This window comes from Lontra canadensis, unplaced genomic scaffold, assembly GCF_010015895.1.
Source record: "Lontra canadensis isolate GAN:19392208 unplaced genomic scaffold, GSC_riverotter_1.0 scaffold472, whole genome shotgun sequence".
Taxonomy (NCBI): Eukaryota; Metazoa; Chordata; class Mammalia; order Carnivora; family Mustelidae; genus Lontra; species Lontra canadensis.
The window spans coordinates 27,699-48,967 of NW_022631465.1; the positions used below are offsets into that span (position 1 = coordinate 27,699).

General features: G+C 49.9%; 1 protein-coding gene across 1 annotated transcript in view; it reads left to right on the plus strand.

Annotated features, from left to right (window-relative positions):
* The window catches only part of LOC116863036 (SH3 and cysteine-rich domain-containing protein 2-like), a 45,136-nt gene that overhangs the window by 22,868 nt on the left and 999 nt on the right, over window positions 1-21,269 (plus strand). Inside the window, exon 3 of the mRNA XM_032850519.1 lies at window positions 7,750-7,787. Within this exon, the coding sequence (XP_032706410.1) occupies window positions 7,750-7,787 (38 nt within the window). The remainder of the gene's footprint in view (window positions 1-7,749; window positions 7,788-21,269) is intronic.

Below are 21,269 nucleotides of genomic sequence, written 5' to 3' on the forward strand. Positions count from 1 at the left end.
TCCTCAGCTAGAGAGAAGGGGCTGGACCAAGAATGGCACCGAGGGCCATATGGGGAAAGGGGGAGTCTGAAAAACTCCCTGGTCGGAGTCTGTAAAGGCCTGCTCACTGTCCTAGAGGCAGCCGCTTCACCCGCTGCAAACACACGTGCAGCCATCTGCCGATCGTGAACCGCGCCCCCTCTGGGCCCAAAGCGGAGCCAGGTACTGGAGCCAAGACCCAGCCCCTGACCTGAGAGGCAGACAGGCCATCTGACAATCACAGAAAATGGAGGCAAAGCTGACAGAGAGGTGTGTGTGAAAGGTCCTCTCTGACTTAGCAGAGATTTTCCTACCAGGGTTCATCAGGGAAGGCAGATGTAGGCTGGGTCTTGACGGATGTCTAAGAGTTCCTCCGTTCAAACAAAGGGTTTCTCACAGATGCTTGCGGCAGTGCTCTAGGGAGCCTACAGCCTTGCCAAAGCGCCCTGGCCCTCTGCTAGGCTGAAACCCAAGGGAAGAGACCAGAATGCCAGCTTAAGAGCCCAAGGGCTGCCATCTGGGCCTGGATTGGGGGGCAAAGCTTAGATTACTTCTCTTCTCAATGCCTCTGATCGACCTGGAAGATCGGGGAAGTCGTCTGCTGTTTCCCCCAAGGGGGATGCACTTGGGAAAGATAATTAGGCTCTCAATGGGACAAACCTACCCAGAAGCCCTTACCGGCTGGATGTGGGGAAGCCTTGTTGCAGGGAACTCTTTGTCCTCTGTTACTTCAGTGGGGACCCCAGCTTCTACCCTCTGCCTGAGGACCTCTTTGGAGTCATTAGAGGCAGCCTGGTAGGGTGGGAAGACCCATGGCTTCTAGTCCTGGCTTGCCATGGCCCGGCTGTGTGAGCTTGGGTGAGAAACTTAACTTCTCTGGGCCTAGCTTTCCCATTTCTCTAAAGGACGGATTGGACTAGATCAGAGGCTCTAAACTCATCCAACAGACCTGTAAGGTTTTTCTGGAGATGATTTAGGGGTCTGAGAAGGTAGGAAAGGGGGAAACCTAAGGGGGAAGGCTTGAGGGGTTGGGGTTCTGGAACTCCTGCATACTTTAATCAGAACAACTCTGGTTTTAGAGGTTAGACATATTGGGAGGCAGAATGGATGGTGGTCTTGCGCTTAGCCCAAATGTCCTGGATTCATATCCCAGCTCTGCCCCTTACCAGTAAGAACTCAAGCAGACTGTGTCACCCGTATGCGCCTTAGTCACCTCTCCTTTCAGATGAGACACATAGCACACCTCCCTCCTCAGGTTACTTTGGGGATTAAATGAGATAATAGGTACACATAAAGAACTCAGATCAAGCATTTAGTCAATGTTGACCAAGATCACTGAGGTTCCCCGTAAGACTCCATCTGCATGAAAATTTGAAAACCATTGGATGGGAACATCAAGGTTTCTTCTTGCTTGAACTTCAGAGCCACACGGCACCCACACCCCTGGCCATGCCCTGAGATACCTTGTATTACTTGGGGTACCCCAGAGAAACAAAACCAATGGGATGTATGTATGGATGGATAGATAGATAATTTATTTTAAGGAATTGGCTCATGCAATTATGGGGGCTTGGCAAATCCAAAATCTGTGGTCAGGCTAGATACCCAGGGAAGAGTTGCAGTTCAGATTCAAAACCAGTCAGCTGGCAGAGTCCCTTCTTGCTTGGGGAAATCAGTCTTTGTTTTTTATTCAGGCCTTCAACTAGTTGGACGAGGCCCACCCACATAATGGAGGTTAATGTGCTTTACTCAACGTCTGCTGATTTCAGTGTTAATCTTATCCACAAAAGCCCCTTCCCAGAAACATCTAGGATCATGCTGAACAACTATCTGGGTATGATAGATAGCCTACCTGAGCTGACACATTATAGAATCCATCATACACCTCCAGGCCAGGCTGTGGAGATAAGTGGGGCAGGGAAAGGCCGTGAGGCTGTGCGCGCAGGTGGGTGGTTGGGCCAGTCTCTCTGCCAGCTGGAGAAAGGAGCTGAGGCCCACTGGGGGTGTGGGCGGTTCCTGCTGGGGTCAGGTGCACACTGAGGCTATGTGCTCATTTTCCGAGCTGAGGCTGGGAGGAAAAGGCCATTTAGATCCCAACAATGTTGGCTTCCTGTGTTCCCGGGAGGGCAGGAAGCCCCCTCAGGACAGAGTCCCAGCAGCCCAGTGAGGCGGGAGCCGGCTCAGAATGGGGTTGGGGGGTGCGGTTTTCCACCCCAGTAGGTAACCTGTGGACCCCTCCACACGCTGGGGCTCTCAGCCCTGCCACTGGCTGGGCCCTGCTGGGCGGGGATGGGGGGGGCATGCTGATACCCATGGGCAGACATGAGGCTCCTGGGGCTCTACCAAGCTTTGGTTTGACAGGATCCCTCCCCAGGGGGCTTCATCTTGTGGAGTCACTGGCTTATGAGGCCAGCCTTCTGCGGGAGCCAGGGGACCAAGGTGGGGTGGGGCCTGGGATGTGTGTCTGGGGAGGACTCAAGCGCGAAGCCCAGCAGGATGGGAAGGCTGGCGTTTTCCTGCCCCGGTTCCCCCACAATGAGGAGGGGTACTTTGCAGAGTGTGCCTCCCTGTTGACCGCAGGCTGGGTGTTTCATAGAGTCTGGGATGCATTCAGGGTTGGAACCCAGGCTTGCTCACGCTTCCATTGTCGAAGGGAGGAAGAGGCATGTGGTGACTGGTGGAGAGACCAGTGGGGTGCCCCAGGCTCTCGCAGCGGGGAGATGGCTTGAGGACCCTCTGTTCTAGGGCTCAGCAGCTGGGGGGGGTTTCAGGGCTAATCTAGGCTAACGAGTGTGAGTCAGCAGGGTGTGGTGGGGACCAGAGAGTGAGAGGTACTTGCTTCGGGTCACACAGTTGTACGATGGTCCTCAGGACTAGAACCCGGTGTCCTGATTAGGAGACAGGGGCTCTCCAATGCTGATGCCAGCTACAACCTTCCACAGAGCATCCTCAGGGCCAGCCACACACACGAAGTCCGTCAATTCTCACAACAACCCTGGGAAAGATGCTACTATTGCCCCCATTTTATAGATGAGGAGAACGAAGAGATTCAGAGTGGCTAACTGGTCCCAGGTCGCAGAGCATGACCAACATCTGGGCTGAGAGCCAGTCTCCATGCAGCCAGATAGGAAAGCGGGTAGATGGAGAGCTGGACCAGTTTGGATCATGGGTGGTGTGTGTCCTGAGGCACTCAGAAAGCAGTGGCCATGGTCCACACTGGCCCTCTCCCAGCAGGGGCTGGAGCGGAAAAGTGGGGTTCATCCACCCTCTACTGTGGCTCTTCCATTGCCCCAGAACATCAGCATTGGTCCCAGTGGTTTAGGCTGGGAAGAATTCTTCCAGTTTTTAAATTTACACCACATTTGTTGAGCCCCATCTGTATGTCAGACCTTGTGCCAGGAGGAGGGGCAGGACACAAAACTGCCAGGTTGAACAGGACCTCACTGGGAGCACAGAGGAGGGAGGGATCATCTTTGAGTGCCTGATTATCCAGGGAGGGACATTTTGAAATGGGCGTTGGAGGATGTATAGGAGTTCCCCATTTCAGACGTACTAGATTCAGTGTCCTTTTGGGGAGTTCAGGATGGCAGATCTCTTTTGGGGGCAGTGGCTGGAAGTGGCGGCAAGGGTGTTATAAGTGTGCTGAGGGGCTGGACAAAACGGTTCTAAGCAGGAGTGCAGTGTGGTTAGTTTGCACTTGAGAATGGCCTGCGGCTCTGTGGATTAAAGGGGGCGGGGAAAGCTGGAGAGACAGGGCCCAGGGAAGGATAATTGGTCTGAACTGGCAGGAAGGAGGGAGATTGGACAGCCTCTTTGGAGTTACTTTCTGGGACATGATGACTAGTTCTTGGTAGGGGGAAGGAAAGGGAAGAAGGAATTTCAGAGATGAACATGCCTGTTCTTGGGGCGCAAGGAAGGACTGGGGAGGTGGCTTCTGGCCTCAGTGTCCAGCATCAGCCTTTAGCCTCTTGCTTTCTGAGGGCTCCTGGGCTCTGGTCTCTGTGTTGGTTATCTGGAGCTACACAACAAATTTGTCCCCAAACTTAGCAATTTACAACAGATATGAAATTATGATCTCACATGGTTTCTGAAGGTCAGGTTTTCATGTGTGGCTTCACGGGGTGGTCTGGATCTCTCGCAAATGTAGTCAGGATGTCAGCTGGGGTCATAGTCATCGGAGGGCCTGACGGGGACCGGAGGGTCTGCTTGCAAGGTGGTTTGGTCCACGCGCCTGCCGAGTTGGTACTGACTGGTGGTGGGGGACCCCAGCTGTTCATCATGTGGGCCTCTCTATAGCATCGCCTGGAGGTCCTCATGCATCCTGGGTGGTACCTGGCTTCCCCCAGAGCCAGTGATCGGAGACACCAGGGCTGAAGCCACCATGCCTTTGATGACAGAGCCTCAGGAGTCACATGCCAGCGTTTCTACAATATTCAGTGGGGGTACATAAGCCAGCGCCATTCACTGTGGGAGAGGATGACAGGAAGGTGTGCCTCCAGGAGGCAGAAAACACTGGCTGCCGCAGTTTCCCTTCCTGGAGCACATTTGAACGTGCCATGGATCTGGAAAGCGGGAAGCCAGTAGAGAATGGCATGCCCAAATTCCATGTGACAGCACGGGAACTGCCAGTTAGAGTAGGAAATACTGCCCCCTGGGGGAGACCGGAGAAGGGTGGCCAGACTAGGGGCACCATTCCTGGAGGGCGCTCAGCCCAAGAGGGCCTCTCTGGGGGTGGGCATGGGTGCTCCTAAGGTGTACAAATCCACCGGCAGAGCTGCTGGGAACCTGCCACTTGAGTGGAGTTTGCGGAACTTTTGTGTTCCGGGCTGGGGCCTGGGGAAGGTCTTCCTTTGCTCCCCACTGGAGAGCTCTCAAGGGCACCCTCTGCATTCCAGCACTCACGGAGCCCTCGGCTCACTGTACTGCAGTTGCCCAATGATCTCTCCATCTGCCTTCCACCCAAGGGCATTTGTTGAGTGTCTGCCCACTGTGCAACAGGCGGAGCTGCCCCGGACGGTCATGCAGGCTGTTCACTGCCAAGGGCACCTAACAGAGAGAGCACTGGAAGCAGCACGCTTTGCTCTCCAGACCGTGCACCCAGGTACAGAGTTGGGTCTGCCTGGAGAAAGGGCACCTTCTTGCCATTTCCACAAAGATGCTGCATTCAGCTGTGTGTCCCAGGGGCTGGATCAGAAAGTGTTCTAGCTACTGGGGATTTGCTGTGAATGAGACAGGCATGCTCCCTGCCCTCATAGGTCTAGTGTAGGGAGGTAGACTTATTCATAAGCGAGCAGTAGTTACCCATGTTGACTTCAGACTATGAACTGTATTAAGAAGGAAATATCAGGGTCTTGCCGAGAAAGAATATGGGAGGTGCCTAATGTCATTAAGGTGGTCAGGAAAAGGCTCTTGGAGTTGATGGATGGCTTTCAGTGGACTCTAGAAGGAGAAGAAGGATTTGGCTTGGTGAGCAATGGACAGACAGCTGGGGTGAAAAAGAATGGTCCAGGCAGCCAGAACAGCAAGTGCGAAGGCCCTGAGGTAGGAAAGGGTTTGGCGCATTCTGTGAACTGTCAGTTACTTGAAGTTGGAGTCCCAGAGGTCATTGTGCTGTTGGTATCTTGACTGGGGTCAGTAGGCCCAGAGTGGACACTTAAGGAATGCTTTTTTGATGGATCATGAAATGTTGGGGGCAGGCAGGGTATGGCTCAAGGGAAAGCTGAGAGTGGGGTGGGAATGATTAAATGGGGAAACACATAAACTCCAGGGGAGATCTTTAGTCAGGTCCAACTCCTTAATCATTTATTAAGCTTCTACTGTGGACCAGGTATTGTGTAGTGAGAGAAAGAGAGAGAGAGAGACAGGTCCTTCCTCTGAAGGGAGCCCACAGTTATAGGGACCAAGGCGGTGGGGGAAACGTGCTCTGTGTGGTGATACCTTTAAGGACGTAGGGAACAGAGGAGGGGCCCAGGACTTATTCCAGGAGGGTTGGGATTTGATCAGCAGAGGAAGGGGAAAGGTCCTTCTGTTTGGAGGTAGTGGCCCAGTGGGGCGCCTGCCTGGCTGGAAGGGCCAGCTCAAGCCACATGGCCTGAGGCTTTCTCAATTCCACATTCCAAGGCCAGGAAAGAAGGCATGGGGGTGGGGCTGGGGTGTCTGGAGGGGAATTGCCATCCTTGGGGGTAGTGGGGGTGGGGTGGGGTAAGGCAAGAGAGAAGCAGAAAGGCTAGACAGATGGGCATGATTTGATTTGGGTGGCCAGGGGTGCGTATGTCCTGGTGTGGTCAGGGGTGCAGAAGTCCCTGAGCTGGCCTGGGTGGCTGGTGGGGTTAGGAAAGGCTTGCTCAGCAACAACTGAGTCACAGGCCTGAGCTGGGGCCAGGACTAGGTTCTGGGAGAACAAGTTCCCAGGCAGGGCCAGTGGCCAAGGTCACATCCCAGACTTCCACTCCTACAGACCAATCAGAAGCCTTAGTATGGACAGCCCTCTTTTGGCAGCTCTGGGCCTTTATCTATGCCTCAGTCTCCCCCTTTTGCATTCAGCTGAGAATCAGGTTGGCTCAAAGCCAGGAAGGGTTGGATGAACTGTAGATCCAAGAGGCCGTGGCAGCGGGCTGTGGCCCAGGGCTGTGCTTGCCAAGGATTTGGGGTTGGGGCTGCTCTCCCCGGCCTCCCTGACTCCTACCACCACCTCCCGCCCCTGCCCCATCTCAGCAGCTAACAAGGTCAAGTCAGTGCAGAAGATCAGCTCAGAAGACCCCTTACCCCATCCGTGAGACCTGGTGGGAGGGGACCACCAAACTCCAGGGTGGAGGGCCCTGGGGGTGGGGCAGGCAGGGCTGGGACATTCCAGACTGAGGGAACCCCATAGGAAATTTGATTCCAGCTTCTGGTGGTGGGAGGGCAGAGTTAAGTCTGGTGTGTGTGTGTGTGTGTGTGTGTGTGTGTGTGTGTGTGTTTCAAATGATGCACAAGGAGTTTGTGAGCCTGCGTAAGGCTCATCTATCCGTGTGTCCGTGTCCAATGCCTGTGTCGCGCTGTATGCTGGGGGTGTCCTGTGAAAGTGTGTGTGCTGGTGCCCCTGAGTCAGAGGTTTCCCTGGGGCATGAGTGTGAGTGTGTGTGAGTCTATGTGTGTATATATATGTGTATGTGTACATGTCTGGCCGAGTGCACGGGGATAGTGGTTATTGGTGAGTGTGCATGTGTGTGTGCACCCGTCTTCTCCTGGACCGTAAATTGGGTGTGTGCGTCTCTCTCTGGGGGAGAGTCAGCGATCACGGTTCCTGGGGTGCCGGCTGCCTGCCTGCCTGGTGTGTATGTAATGGGAGAACCCCGCCCCACCCCCCAAGCCGTATTCCTTGGCGCGGCTGCCACGGGGCCTGGGTCCCGGCCACCTCTGCCCCTGGCACAGATCCAGCCGGGCAGTAGGTTCCCCCCCGCCCCTCCCACCTCCCCGCGCCCGCCCCCCGGGGGCTCTGGCAATGGGGGCTCGGCGCCTCCGCGGCCCGCGGGTCCGCAGTCCCGGGCGTTCCCGCCCCGCAGGCCCCGGGGAGCTGCGGCAGCCGCCCCCCTCCGCCCCCTCCTCCCTCCGTTCCTCCTTCCCTCCTTCCCTCCTTCCCTCCTTCCCTCCCGAGAGCTGAGTGCGGGCGGGGGTGGGAGGAGATTTCGCCCAAGTTTCCATTTCATACCTCGCGGCTAAACTTTCTTTCTGTGTCTCGCCCTCTCGCAGTCTGCAGCTTCTCCTGTCATCGGAAATGCCAGGCCAAGGTAAGCGGCCGCGGGCCGGTAGGCTCCGCGGGGGGGCTCCGGGACGGGACTGGCTCGGGTCCGGGACGGGAGCAGGGGGCGCCGGCGGGCCGGGGGCGGTGCCCGGGTCGTCCCCTGCCCGGCTCTTTGTTTATGCAAAGCTTCGGGCCGGGAGCGGGCTCGGGTCAAGGTGAAGGCGAGGCCGGGGGTGGGGGGGCCGCGGTGCGGGGTCTGAGCAGCTCCTGAAGGTGGCTGGCGGGAACCAAGCTCCAAGGGAGGGGACTTTGAAAGTATTTCCCTTAGTTGGGGGAGGGGGCGCTGGTTCGGGGAATGAAGGAGGAGGGGGATGCATTTCATTTATCCCCTGGGCGGCACAGAGCCCTGGTTGGCCCAATTTAGGCAGTCTGGAAAAACTTGGGGTGGGGGCCACAGCCAAAGGAGGCCAATGGCGGGAAAACGGGATAGGTGGGGAAGTGGGGATGAGGTCAGAGGTCAGGCTTTCCCTGGGCACAGAACCTCTTTCGAGATCATCTCACTCTTGTTATTGGCCAGGTGGCACTTTAGTCCTCAGTTTCCCCATCGGTGTTTCAAGGCTAGCCTAGGTGAGAGAAGAAAACTGAGGCAAGAAGGCTAGAGGGTTGGCCTGGCTGGCTTGGAGCCCTGCTGCATCCTCTCAGGCCTGGACAGAGGAGTAATGGGTCAGGAGCGGGCTTCTTAGAGTGCTGGGTTATGATGGCTTATCTGGGAGGGCGGCTGTTCTGTCACATGGGCCCAGTTTTCTGGAGGTGGAAATGCCGGGCCTTACCTGTCCGTCTGTGCAGCCCGCCATGATGGCTCATCTTCCCCTGCCCTTGCAGCCCACCTTTGCTGTTCACCCCAGATCTTTTTGGAAGGAGTTCAGTGAATGGAAGGAGGAGGGAGGAAGTTTCAAAAGCATGCACGGGGCAGTGGAGACTCAGTATCTGGTTCATCTCATCCTTTGCTTCTTTATTTGCTGAATGACCTTGGGCCAGTCATGCAACCTCTGTGAGCCTGTTTCATCTTTGAGTGGACGGGAATAAGAAGAGGTTATTATGAGGATGAAATGGGATAATGGGTGTGAAAGTGCCCAGGTCAGTGCCTGATGTAAGGTAGGTGCTCCAGAATGGAGTAACTGGTCATTATCATCAACCCGTCACTCCAAGCGCCAAGGATTATTGTAGAGAAGGGTGCTCATGGAGTGGACAGATCTGCGAGGTAATCCATTTCCTCCCGGGTGACCTTGCTCAAGCAAAATCCTTGGTCTTGCTGGGGCCGTCTCCCCATCGGTAAACTCCAGGTAGGAGTGCCCTCCTAGCAGAATTGCAAAGGGCCTGGCTCACAGTGGGCACACCTGGAGAGCTGCCCCTCCCATTGCCTTTTGCTTTTCTGCTTCTCGAAGCCTTGTCTCCCTTGGTGGGGGTGGGCAGTGAGTTTCTGCTTCTCCCTACATCTGCCTCCCTGTTCTCTTTATCCAGAGCAGAGCTTCTCCACCCTTTAACCCCAGAGGCTGCGCCTTCTCGCTCCTCCCCTGTCTACTCCCTTTCTCTCTTCCTTTCTGCACCTGCTTCTCTTAATAACAATGAATGTTTGTACAGCGCTTTGGGCTTTAGAAAGCACTTCAGTGCATTATCTGACTTTATTCTTTTAATCCCATCATGGCGTAAAACAGGCTGAAAGATCCCATTGTTTTATGAATAAGGAAACTGAGGCACCCAAAGGGCTAATGACTTTCCCAAGGTCTCATGGTGTAACTCCTCACCATCTTTGTCCCTGGGCCTTGGTGCTTCCTTCTAAAGATCCCACCTTGCTGATGTTCCTTAATCTTTCCCTGCCCCTCCCCCTTGGCTTTCTGTCTCTTGCCGCAGCAGATGCCTTTAGACAGGATGATGGAATGAACACACTGGCATTGAAGGGTCTGAGTCTGGTTGAATGGGGGCTGAGATGCCAGAGGGATGCCAGAAATGATTTCTGGGGGCATAACCTGCCTGGCAATTCTTGGAAATGCTGGGGACTCAGAATCCCCCAGGCTGTAGGTTGTAGCAAAATTCTGCTCTGCCTAGCCCTGGAGGACAGCCCAGAGGGTAGAGGTGGGCATGGCCAGACAGACAGAAAGAGCCTTTTAGAGGATTTTCCTCTATAGGAAATGGGATGCACTGGTGGTGTGCACTCCACCCAGCTGGCAAGTCTTTCCCCTAAAACCACAGATCTTACTACTGCCCTGCCTTTTCCTCCTGCCGGGAAGGGCGGTGGGAGCCCCAGCACACACAGCAGAGCTCTGTCCTCTGGATTTTATAACCAGATCAACTTGGAGATCATCTCATCCATCCCCTTACCTCTAGACAGGGCTCATTACACAAATGCTTACTGAGCTCTTTCCAAGGGCCAGGCAGTGTTCTGGGTATATAAGACAGATAAGGCATTTGCCCTCATGGGATTGACATTCTCCTGGGGGAGACAGACAATAAGTAGGATAAACATGCTATGAAGGAAATGAAGTAAAGCAGTGTGTTAGAGAGTGATTAGGCTAATGTGACCCAGGAAGACTTTTCAGAGGAAGGATCACATGAGGTGAGACCCAAATGTTGATGTTCCTTGGTGACCTGGAAGTTGGAAGAGCAAGTGCAAAGGCCCTGAGGTGAGATGAGCTTATCAAATGCTTGAAAGAAGGTCATGTCACTGGAGAATAGTGAGCCCAGGAGCGTTTTGAGCACATAGGACATGATCGGATCTCTGTTTTGAGAAGGCTGCTCTGGACTTGAGCAAGCACAGGGTAGGCTAGGGAGATGGGCCAGCAGGTTGCTGACATGGTCCAGGTGGGGGAGGCTGGTGGCTTAGTCCATGGTGCTTGCCGGAAAGGCAGTGAAAAGGGGCCAGATCTGGGATACATTCTGAGGTAGAGCCCAGAACTTGGCTGATGAATGAGATGTTGGGTGTGTGAGAGAGAATGGGTCCAGGGATGACTCCAGGTTTTTGGCTAGAGTCACGGGGTGCACATGGTTCCATTTACCGAGATAGATGGAGTGTGTGAGAAATTTCTAGGGAAGAAGGTGCCAAGATTTCTGCTTTGCTTGATTTCTTATTTCACAGCTCTTTTCCCACATGCTGGGGATTTCTTGCATATGTGTGTTCTCTCTTGTCCTCTCAAACTCAGCCTGCACTGGTCACCCCTCTGGAGAGTGGGTAGTTCTGGATGCCTTAACATGCTACCTTCCAGAGTGTTCTTGCAACATGAACCATGATCTGATCTGAGAGGGGCTGTATTATTTACACAGCAATAGGTGTAACAATCTCCCCCCAAGGTTAGTAGCAGAAAGCAGCCACAAGCATTTAGTATCCCATGCAGTTTCCATGGGTGAGAAATTTGGGAGGGGCTTGGCTGGCTGGTTCTGGCTGGGGATCTCTCGTGGGGCAGCACTCAAGACGTCAGCTGGGGCTGTGGTCATCTGAAGGCCTGACTGGGGCTGGAGGAGCTGCTTCCAAGTGGTTCATTCATGTGGCTATTGAGTTGGTGTGGGCTGTTGGCAGGAGGTCCTAGTTTCTTGCCCCATGGTGCTCTCCATGGGGCTGCTTGAGTGTCCTCACAACATGGTGGCTGGCTTCCTTAAAGTGGGTGGTTCAAGAGAGAGCAACGTGGTGGCCACAATGTCTTTTTGTCCTCGCCTTGGAAGACAAATACTGTTATGTTTACAGAATCCTGTTTGTTGTCTAGGTCATCGTCATTGACTATGGGAGGGACCTATGTAAAGACATGATTACTTGGAGGCAGGAATCAATGGAGGGGCCACCTCGGAGGCCAACTTCACGGATGCTCAGAGAGAGGGCGAGGTTGACCTGGCTCCTGGGAGGGTGGTCCTTGGCAGTGTTGGGAAGGGCAGAGAGGTAGGAATCAAACCTGTCCCTCTACCCCTGCTGCCTTCCAGCTCTGTGACCTATGTTGTAGAGAAATAAACGCACACCAGCACACAGTAGGCGCCTTCCTCCTTTCTTGAACCACAGGTGAAGACTGGAAGGGATCTCAGAAATTCAATGCCCAGTTCTTGCCACTGGGACCTGCTTGAGAGAAATGCTCCCTGCTGCTGAGCAGGGGCCCCTGAGTAGATATGAAGTACCTGTTTAATTGCGCAAAGGAGGGCTGAGAGTTAGCCTGTACCTTCAGCTTCTAGAATAGTCCCTGACTCACTGTAGGGGTTCCGATGAAGGAGTAAAGGAGTGGAATAAAGGAATGTTGAGGAACAAGAGGCTCCTATTTAGAGAGAGGCAGAGGAGTGGGGCGAGGGAGGGCTTGAGAGCGGGAGAGAAGGAGCAGCAAAATCATTTCATAATATCCTTCCAAATAGCCCTCTGAGCTTCTGACAGAGACTCACACTCCACATACGTTTAGTCATTTACATTTTCTAGCAGGAGTATAACTCACGTGCCGTCAAGTACACACATCAGTAAGCTGGTACCTGTATATGAACCAGATCAAGATCTAGAACATTTCCAGCGCTCGAAAGTGCCCTTTTGCACCCTTCCAAGACAGTATCCCCTAAAGGAAATTTCTTGTTTTACTTCTGCCATCGCAGATTAGTTTTGCCTCTTTCTGAACTTCTTATAAATTGAATCATACAGTACATTTACTCTTTTTAAAAAAAAATGATTTATTTGTTTTAGAGAGAGAGAGAGAGTACGGAGCGGGGAGGGGCTGAAGGAAAGGGAGAGGGAGTCTTAAGCTGACTCCATGTTGAGTGCAGAGCCTGACATGGGGCTCAATCCCACGACCCTGAGATCATGAGCTGGGCTGAAACCAAGCGTCAGATGCTCAACGGACAGCGCCACCCAGATGCCCCTGTTGACGCTTCTGCCTGGCTTCATTCACTCAACATTCTGTCCTTTTGCATATTACAGTGGCTCATTCTTTTTGATTGCTGTGTTGTATTCCAGCCTATGAACAAACCACAGTTTGCTTATCCATCCCACTGTTGATTGCTGTTTGGGTTATTTGCAGTTTGGGGCTATTCTGAACAGATGTGACTAGGAACTTCTAATCATCTCTGTTGACACAGAACTTTGTAATACACAAACATCTTCATTCACCTTCTCAGTTCTGTGAGGTGGGCTGGGCTCATGGCAGCCCCGTTTTATAGATCCAAAACTGGGGCCTGGGGAGGGTAGCCGACTTGGCTAAGGGCCAGAGGCTTTCTACGTGATTCTGGCACTGCCCTAATCCATGGGTGGGGAGCAGATGAGAAGGGAAGACAGTGAGACAGACAGAGAGAGGGCTGGTTTGGGCACTGGGGAGTCACCCCAGTGGATGGAAATGCCACCCTCCAGTTCCCGACTCCGAATCCCTTGGAGGCAGTTCCGAGCCTCCTTAGTCCCCATCCCTCTGTCTCATGGGGTCCTTATCTGTCCCCAGTTGCTTCTCTCCTGTTGAGGGTTAAAATGGATGGTCCAGGATTTGTCTTCCACCTCATTCCAGCATACCCACAGTGTGTATATACACGGCAGATTTTCTTCCGTTTTGTGTTTCTTCTCGCTCCCCCGCTCTAGGATTCCACAACCTCCAGGTGCATTTTATCAAACTAGCTAACTCTCATCTGTTTATCTATTATTTTAAAGGGAACTTGTAAATTTAAAGTTGTCTTAGATTTACAGAAAAGTTGCAAAGATGATCCGAGGAGTACCCACGTAGCCCACACCGTTTGGCTAAGCCCTAATATGTTTTTGAGAAATGCTTTTCTTGCTCCTGATTTGCCCCTTGTTTAAAATAGTAGTCGCAGATGAAAAATGCTGCTCCTTCCAGCAGAATGCTCATTCCAGTTCAGATGTGAATGAAAGGAAGGTATCAGGCGACTGCTGGGCAGGCAAACTGTCCCACCTCAGCCTCCAGGCGGCTTCTACTCACCTTCTGTTTCTCTTTTTCTCTTTCTCCTTCCCTCTTCCCAGACCCTGGCTCTTCCCTGTCCCGAGCACCAGCAATGACTTGGTCTCCACTCCTGTACCAGAGGAGTTTAAATCTCATCCTTTAAGCTTGAAAGGAAAGGAAATCCTATAATGAACCCCCGCCTTTCAGTCTTATGACACACCACCTTTCCCGCTCTCTCATAAACACACCTGCTTGTGTTTCCTTCGTGGTTTTGCTGGAGGTTTGAGGTCATATGCTCCGGTTATAGCTGGACTGGGGGAGGCTCGCAGCCCCAGGATCCATCTGTTGTTCTTTGGCCTTGAAGGCAGAGTATTGCATTTAAATCCTGAGTGCATCCCTAATTGGTTGTGTGACCTTGGGCAAGTTCCTTAAGCTCTCTGTGCTCCAGTTCCCTCATACGATGGGGATGAGAGTAGGACCTATCTCGTAGGGCTCTCGGGAGCCCTGAGAGTGATGACCCAACTATATGCCATGTTCTAGATCAAGTGGTGAAAAAGTTGCCAATATTTATTATTTTGTATTCTTCCTGCCTTCTAACTCCTGGAAGGTGGGGAAAATCTGAGTGACCAACACAGGGCAAAGTGTGGACTTGGCAAGATACTTGCTTATGTGTTTCTCCTCTTCTGTCCATTATCAAGAAGGCAAGAGGAAATGGTGCAGGCAAATATGATGTGTCTTTTGCTTGTTTGCTTGCCCCAGGGCTCCTGAGATTGTAGCAGTGGTTCCAAAGGCTTTATCTATACAGGAGAGTCACCTAGGGAGGTAATGATGCCTGGGTCCTTCTCCCCAGAGTTGGATTTAGTTGCTTTGGGGCAAGATCAGGCATTGGGAATTTTAAAAGTGGCAACCAGCACTGGGAGTGTAAAATGGTACAACCATTCCAGAAAGCAGTTTGACCATTCCTTATGAAGTTACACACACACTTGCCTGACCCAGCAAAGCCATTCCGAGGTATTTACCAGAGAGAAATGGAAACATGCCCACAAAAAACATGAATTTTCATAGCAGCTTTATGCACAATAACCCCAAACTGGAAAAAACAAATATTCAACAACAGATGAGTGGAGAAATATGTGATATTATGGGCCAGTTGAAAATTACCAAGCGACGAAAAGCAATGAACAGTTGTTACACATGGCGTTGTGAGTGAATGTTGACAATACTGCTGAGGGAAGGAAGCCAGACACAGAAGCGCATGCTAGATGATTCCATTTTTCTGAAGTTCTTAAAAGTCGGAAGCCATGATGGCAAAAAGCAGATTAGTAGTTTTCTGGAACTGGGGTGGTGGGAAGCTTGCCAGAGGGTGTGTGGGAAATTTTTTGGGTGATAGAAATGTTCTTTATCTTGATGGTGGTGATAGTTAGGCAGATGTATACATCTGTCCAACTCCTTGGACTATATCCTTCAAAGGGTTGCATTTATTGTATTTAAATTCTCTCTTGATAAAGTTGATTTAACGAAAACCTTGCCAGGTAAGTCCCCTTGGCAGCCAAGTTTGAGAACCACTGGTCTACAGTTTCTGAAGACCCGTCTCCATTTCTCTCTTGGTCTGGCACTGACCATCCGTGTCAGAATCTTTTCGTCCCCTTGAAAAGAAACCTGTACTTGATAGCTATTGCTACTCAGTCCTTCCATCCTTCCCCCCCCCACCTCTGCCCCAGTCCTGGGCAACCAGTGATTTACTTTCCGTCCCAACATATTTCCCTGTTCTGGAGATTTCATATGAATAGAATAATAGAAATGTATGGATTTCGTGATTGGCTTTTTTTGCTTAGCGTAATGTTTTTAAGACACATCCTTTTTGTGGCTGAATAATATTCCATCATGAGAGTCTACCACATTTTGTTTACCCATGCATCAATGGGTGGACATTTGGGTTGTTTCCATCTTCAATTATCATGAATAACGCTGTCATGAATATTCATGTCTAAGTCTTTCTGTGACTGTATGTTTTCATTTCTCCTGGATGCCTCGAAAAACACAGGTGTGAACTGCACAGGTCCACTTTATACACAGATTTTTACAGGATGGTAAATGTATTTTCTCTTCCTTATGAGGTTTTTGTTAACATTTTCTTTCCTCTAGCTTACTTTATTGTAAAACTACAGTATGTAATATATGCCATGTAAAATATGTGTCAATTTCAATGAAAAAAATTGTGTTAACTGACCTGATGTTATCGGTGAGGTTTCTCAGTCAACAGTAGGTTATTAGTAGTTAAGTTTTGGGGGAGTCAAAAGTTAAATGGGGATTTTCACTGTTCAGATTGTTGGTGCCCATAACCCCTTGTTCAAGGGCCAATTGTATGTGCCTAGGAGTGGAATTGCAGGGTCATACGGTAATTCTGCTTAACTTTTGGAGGAACTGCTAGATTGTTTTTCAAAGTAGCTTCTATTCGTTTTCTACGTCTGCTGTAACAAAGTATTACAAACTCGTGACTTTAAACAACAGAAATTTATGGTCTTACATTTCTGGGGTCTGGAAGTCCCAAATCAAGGTGTTGGCAGGGCCATGCTCCTCTAATAGGTGTAGAGGAGATCCTTTCTTACCTCTCCCTAGTGCCTGGGGGTTTGCTGGCGATCAGTGGTACTTCTCGTCTTAAAGCGGCATCTCCCCAGTCTTCTGTCTTCGTGTGGTATTTTCCCCGTGTGTCTTCTCATTGTCTTCCCTCTGTGTCTGCCGGTCTCCAGTCTCCAGTAACCAGGCATGCTGGATTAGGGCTCACAACAAGCAGCTCATTCTAACTTGATTATCTCCGTAAAGAACCTACTTCCGCATAAGGGCACGCTCTCAGATGCTGGGGATTGGGACCTCAACATATCTTTTTAGAGGGACACAGTCCAGACCATGCATGACATAGCTGCACCATTTTACATCCTCACCAGCAATGGGGGAAGGTTATGATTTCTCCCCATCCTCGTCGCAGCTTATCTGACTTTTTGATTCTAGCCATCCTAGTGGATAGGAAGTGACCTCTCCTCGTGGTTTTGCTTTGATTTCCCTGATGACTAGTGATGCTGAGTATCTTCTCATGCATTTATTAGTCATTAGTGTATCTTTGGAGAAATGGCTCTTCAGATTCTTTGCCCACTTAAAAAATTGGGTTGTCCTTGTTATTGAGTTGTAAGTTTTGTTTTTATGTTCATGATACAGGTCCCTTATCAGATATGATTTGAGGTATTTTTTTCCTATTCTGTGGGTTGTCCTTTCACTTTGTAGCACAAAAGTGCAAAATTTTGATACAGTCTGTTTTATATATATATATATATATATATATATATATATATATATATATATAATGACTTTTGCTTTTGGTGTCATACCTAAGAATTCATTGCCAAATCCAAGGTCATGAAGATTTGACCCTACGTTTTCGTCGAAAAATTTAATAGTGTTGGCTCTTGCAGTTAGGTCTTTCATCCTTTGAGAGTTATTTTAAAAAAATATTTTATTTATTTATTAGAGAGAGAGATCATGGGTGAGTGTGCGAGCCGGGAGTTGGGCGGGGTAGACAGGGGTGGTGAGGAAGGCGGAGAAGCAGACTCCTTGCTGCTCAGGGAGCCAGATGTGAGGCTTGATCCTAGGACTCTGAGATCATGACATGAGCCAAAGGCAGACACTTAACCCACTGAGCCACCCAGACACCCCGAGTTAATTTTTATATAGGGTATGAGGTAAGCGCCCAACTGCATTCCTTTATATGTGGCTAACCAGTCGTCCCAAAACTATTTGTTGAAAAGGCTGTTCTTTCCCCATTGAATGATCTTGGCAACCCTGTCAAAAAATCAATTGACTATGGGTGTGTGTGGGGGTTTATTTCTGGATTTGATTCTATTTCATTGATACATATGGCTATCTTTATGCTAGTAGCACACTATTCTGATAACTGTTGCTTCGTATTAAGTATTAAAATTGGGAAGTGTGAGTCTTCTTTTTGAAGATTGCTAGGGCTGTTCTGGGTCCCTGAGTTTTAGGATCAGCCTATCAATTTCTGCAAAGCAACCTACTGGGATTCTAGTAGGGATTGCGTTGAATTTAATCTATCCACCTGGGGAGTATTACTACTTTAACGATATTGAGTCTTCCGAGCCATGAGCGTGGGATGTCTTTCCATTTATTTAGAACTTCTTTAATTTCTTTCAACACGGTTTTGTAGTTTTCAGAGTATGTTTTGTAAAATGTATTCCTAAGTATTTTATTCTTTTCAATGGAAGAAATGGAATTTCTTTAAAGGGAATCGTTTTCTTTTCTTTTTTTTTCTTTTTTCTTTTTTTATTATTTATTTATTTATTTTTAAAGATTTTATTTATTTATTTGACAGACAGATATCACAAGTAGGCAGAGAGGCAGGCAGAGAGAGAGGAGGAAGCAGGCTCCCTGCCGAGCAGAGAGCCCGATGTGGGGCTCGATCCCAGGACCCTGAGACCATGACCTGAGCCGAAGGCAGAGGCTTTAACCCACTGAGCCACCCAGGCGCCCCGGGAATTGTTTTCTTAATTTCATTTTCAGATGGCTGTATAGAAGAAATACATGTATAGTGTGTAGAAATACAACAGATTTTTGAACATTGGAGATTTATCCTGCAACCTGATGAATTCATTAGTTTTAATAGTTTTTATTTTATTTATTTATTTTTATTAACATATGATGCATTAACTGAGGGTTGCTGGGGGGAGAAGGCTAGGGAGAGGGTGGTTGGGTTATGGACATTGGGGAAGGTATGTGCTCTGGTGAGTGCTGTGAAATGTGTAAACCTGGCGATTCACAAACCTGTACCCCTGGGGCTAATAATACATTATAATGTTAATAAAAAAAAATAAAAAAATATGATGCATTATTTGCTTCAGGGGAGTTCTAATAGTTTTTAAGTGAATTATTTAGGGTTTTCAATATATGAGGTCATGTAATCTGTGGATAGAGGTGCTTTCACTCCTTCCTTTCCATCCTGGATGTTTTTGATTTCTTATCCCTTTCATCCCCCCAGTTTGCTGGCTAGAACCTCCCATACTGTATGGATCAGAAGTAGCAAGAGCAGAAATCTTAATCTCACTCTTGGCTTTATTCACAGTTAAGCATGATGATGGCTGTGGGTTTTTTTTTGTGATACCCTTTGTTAGGGGCATTTCCTTCTATTTTTAGCTCATTGAGTGTTTTTTTAATAAATCAGGAGATATTACTGGATTTTGTCAAAATCTTTTTCTGCATCTATTGAGGTGATCAGTGGTTTTGTTTTTTTCTATACCTTTGATATGGATTGTATTAAGGAGTTTAATTATGGAATGGGATTACTCTAGTTGATTTTCAGGTGTGAAAACAGCCCTGCATTCCTGGGGCAAATCCCATTTGGTCATGGTGTATAATTATTATTAAATGTAGCTGGCTTTATTTTTTAGTGTGTAGTTGAACGTTTTTGCGTCTTTGTTCATAACAGATATTGGTTTTTCGTTTTCTTTCTCTTATAACGTCTTTGTCTGGTTTTGGCATCAAGGTAATACTGGCTTCACAGAATGAGTTGGAGAATGTTTGCCCCTTTTCCAACTTTTGGAAGTTTGGGAAGAATTAATATTGATTCTTCTTTACATGTTTGGTAGAATTCACATGTGAAACAGTTTGAGTCTGGGCTTTTTTTTTTTTTTTTTGTGGGCAGTTTTTGATTGTGAGATCAATCTCTTTACTTGTTAGGGGTCTCTTCCAGTTTTCTGTTTCCTCTTCAGTCAGTTTTGGAAGTTTATGTCTTTTCTAAAATATGATTTTATTTATTTATATATGAAAGAGAGAGAGAGCGGGAAGAGCAAAGGGAGAGGGAGAGAGAATCCCAAGCAGACTCCATGCTGAGCGTGGAGCCACTGTGGGTCTCCATCTCATGACCCCGAGATCATGACCTGAGCTGAGATTAAGAATGAGACGCTTAACCGACTGAGCTACACAGGCGCCTCAGGACATTGGTGTCTTTTTAGGAATTTGTCCATTTTCTCTTGGCTATCTAATTTATTGGCATATGATTGTAGTCTTCCTTCACGATTCTTTTTAGTTCCATGAGGTCGGCAGGAGCATCTGCTCCATTTCTGATTCTAGTACTTTGGGTCTTCTCTCTTTTGTTCTTGGTCGGTCTACCTAAATGCTTGTCAACTTTGTTGGCTTTTTCAAGGACCCTACTTTTTTCCTCTTAGTTTTATGGGATTCTTCATTGCAATCACTCTGTGGCCACTGTTTCTTGAGTGTCCTCTGCGTGGCGGCTATGTGACACTTGACTCCTTTCGTCCTTGAGAAAACACACCTAAAGCAGATGTTGTTGGATGCACTGTTGAATGAGAACACCGAGGTCAAACTCTGGGAAGTTGGGGCTCCCAAGCCTGATGACTTTTCCCTACAGCGGGGCCCACCCCATTCTGCTTTTGGCCTCTACCATCTGCTGCTGAGGCTTGTTTTCCGATTTCTAAGGGGGAAGAGCCATGAGTCACTCTTCTCTCACATCACCTGTCAGTGGGTCCCACATCACCTGGTGAGCCCATTAAGCATGTTCTTGCCACCCTCGGCTTTGGTTCAGTGAGCCTGGACTCAGGTCCAAGGATATATAGTACTACGTAATGTCCCCAAAGATTCTGATGCTGGGGTTCCCTGACAGCACCCGAGTAACCCGTGTTTGCCCTGGATACTCCTCAGCTTTCCTGGGTTTACGTTCCCCAGGAAGCCACTGGTTCCTCTGGCCTCTGTGTTCTCCTGGCTTCCACTTCCCCCCCTGCGTTGCGGGTCAAGGATAACGTAGGTCTTGGGAGGGAAGCTGTTTCCTTGTTGTGTTATAAAAATTTGCAAGAAGTTGTACATTTTTATACCCCTGCCCACCCCTGCTCCATCTTCCTAAAGTTCTCTCTGAGGTAATAGCGTGTAGGACCTTCAGGAGTTAATAAGTGAGCTTGGGGCATGTGTCCTAGCAGTGAGTACGAGCAGGCACACACATACACACCCCGGCGGGGAGGGGGCGAGGCGGGGAGGGCTGGGGGGGCGGGGGGAGAAAGTGACACTGAGCTTCTCATTTTCCTGGAATGTGGCTCCCCAAAGGTCTCATAGTTTGCAGTGTTTCTGACTCTGGGGCTGTGTAAACATCCCATAGGGGATTGCTGCCTCTGAGGAAACAGAGGACTTTGAAAGGGGGAGGGTGCGAGCCCAGAGCAGGGAGAGGGGGCGAATGGGAGTTGGAGACTTGGAGCCAGAGAGGGGGAAGGGAGAGGGAAACCCTGGGGTCCTGTTGAGACAGGACGTGTGGTGAAATATGTGGGAGGGAACAGAGGCCAGCAGTTTCCCACTGAAAGTGTGAGAGATCTGGTGAGGCCTGGGGCCCATGGTGTGGCGCAGATGGGGAAGCTTGTCCACGCTGCGGGAGGGAACAGGGTGACTCCTAGATCCCTGGCCCATACCAGCCTCCTCCACTGCTTCCAGCTTTTAGCATGAGGGTTTACAGTCTCTGCTGGAGCCGGCTAGGCAGAGAGGGTGAGGGAGAAGTGGGCTCCCCAATCCTGGGGCACGGTGAGCCCCTCCCTCCTGGGGTCCTGAGCTGCCTTCCCAGAACCCAGCAT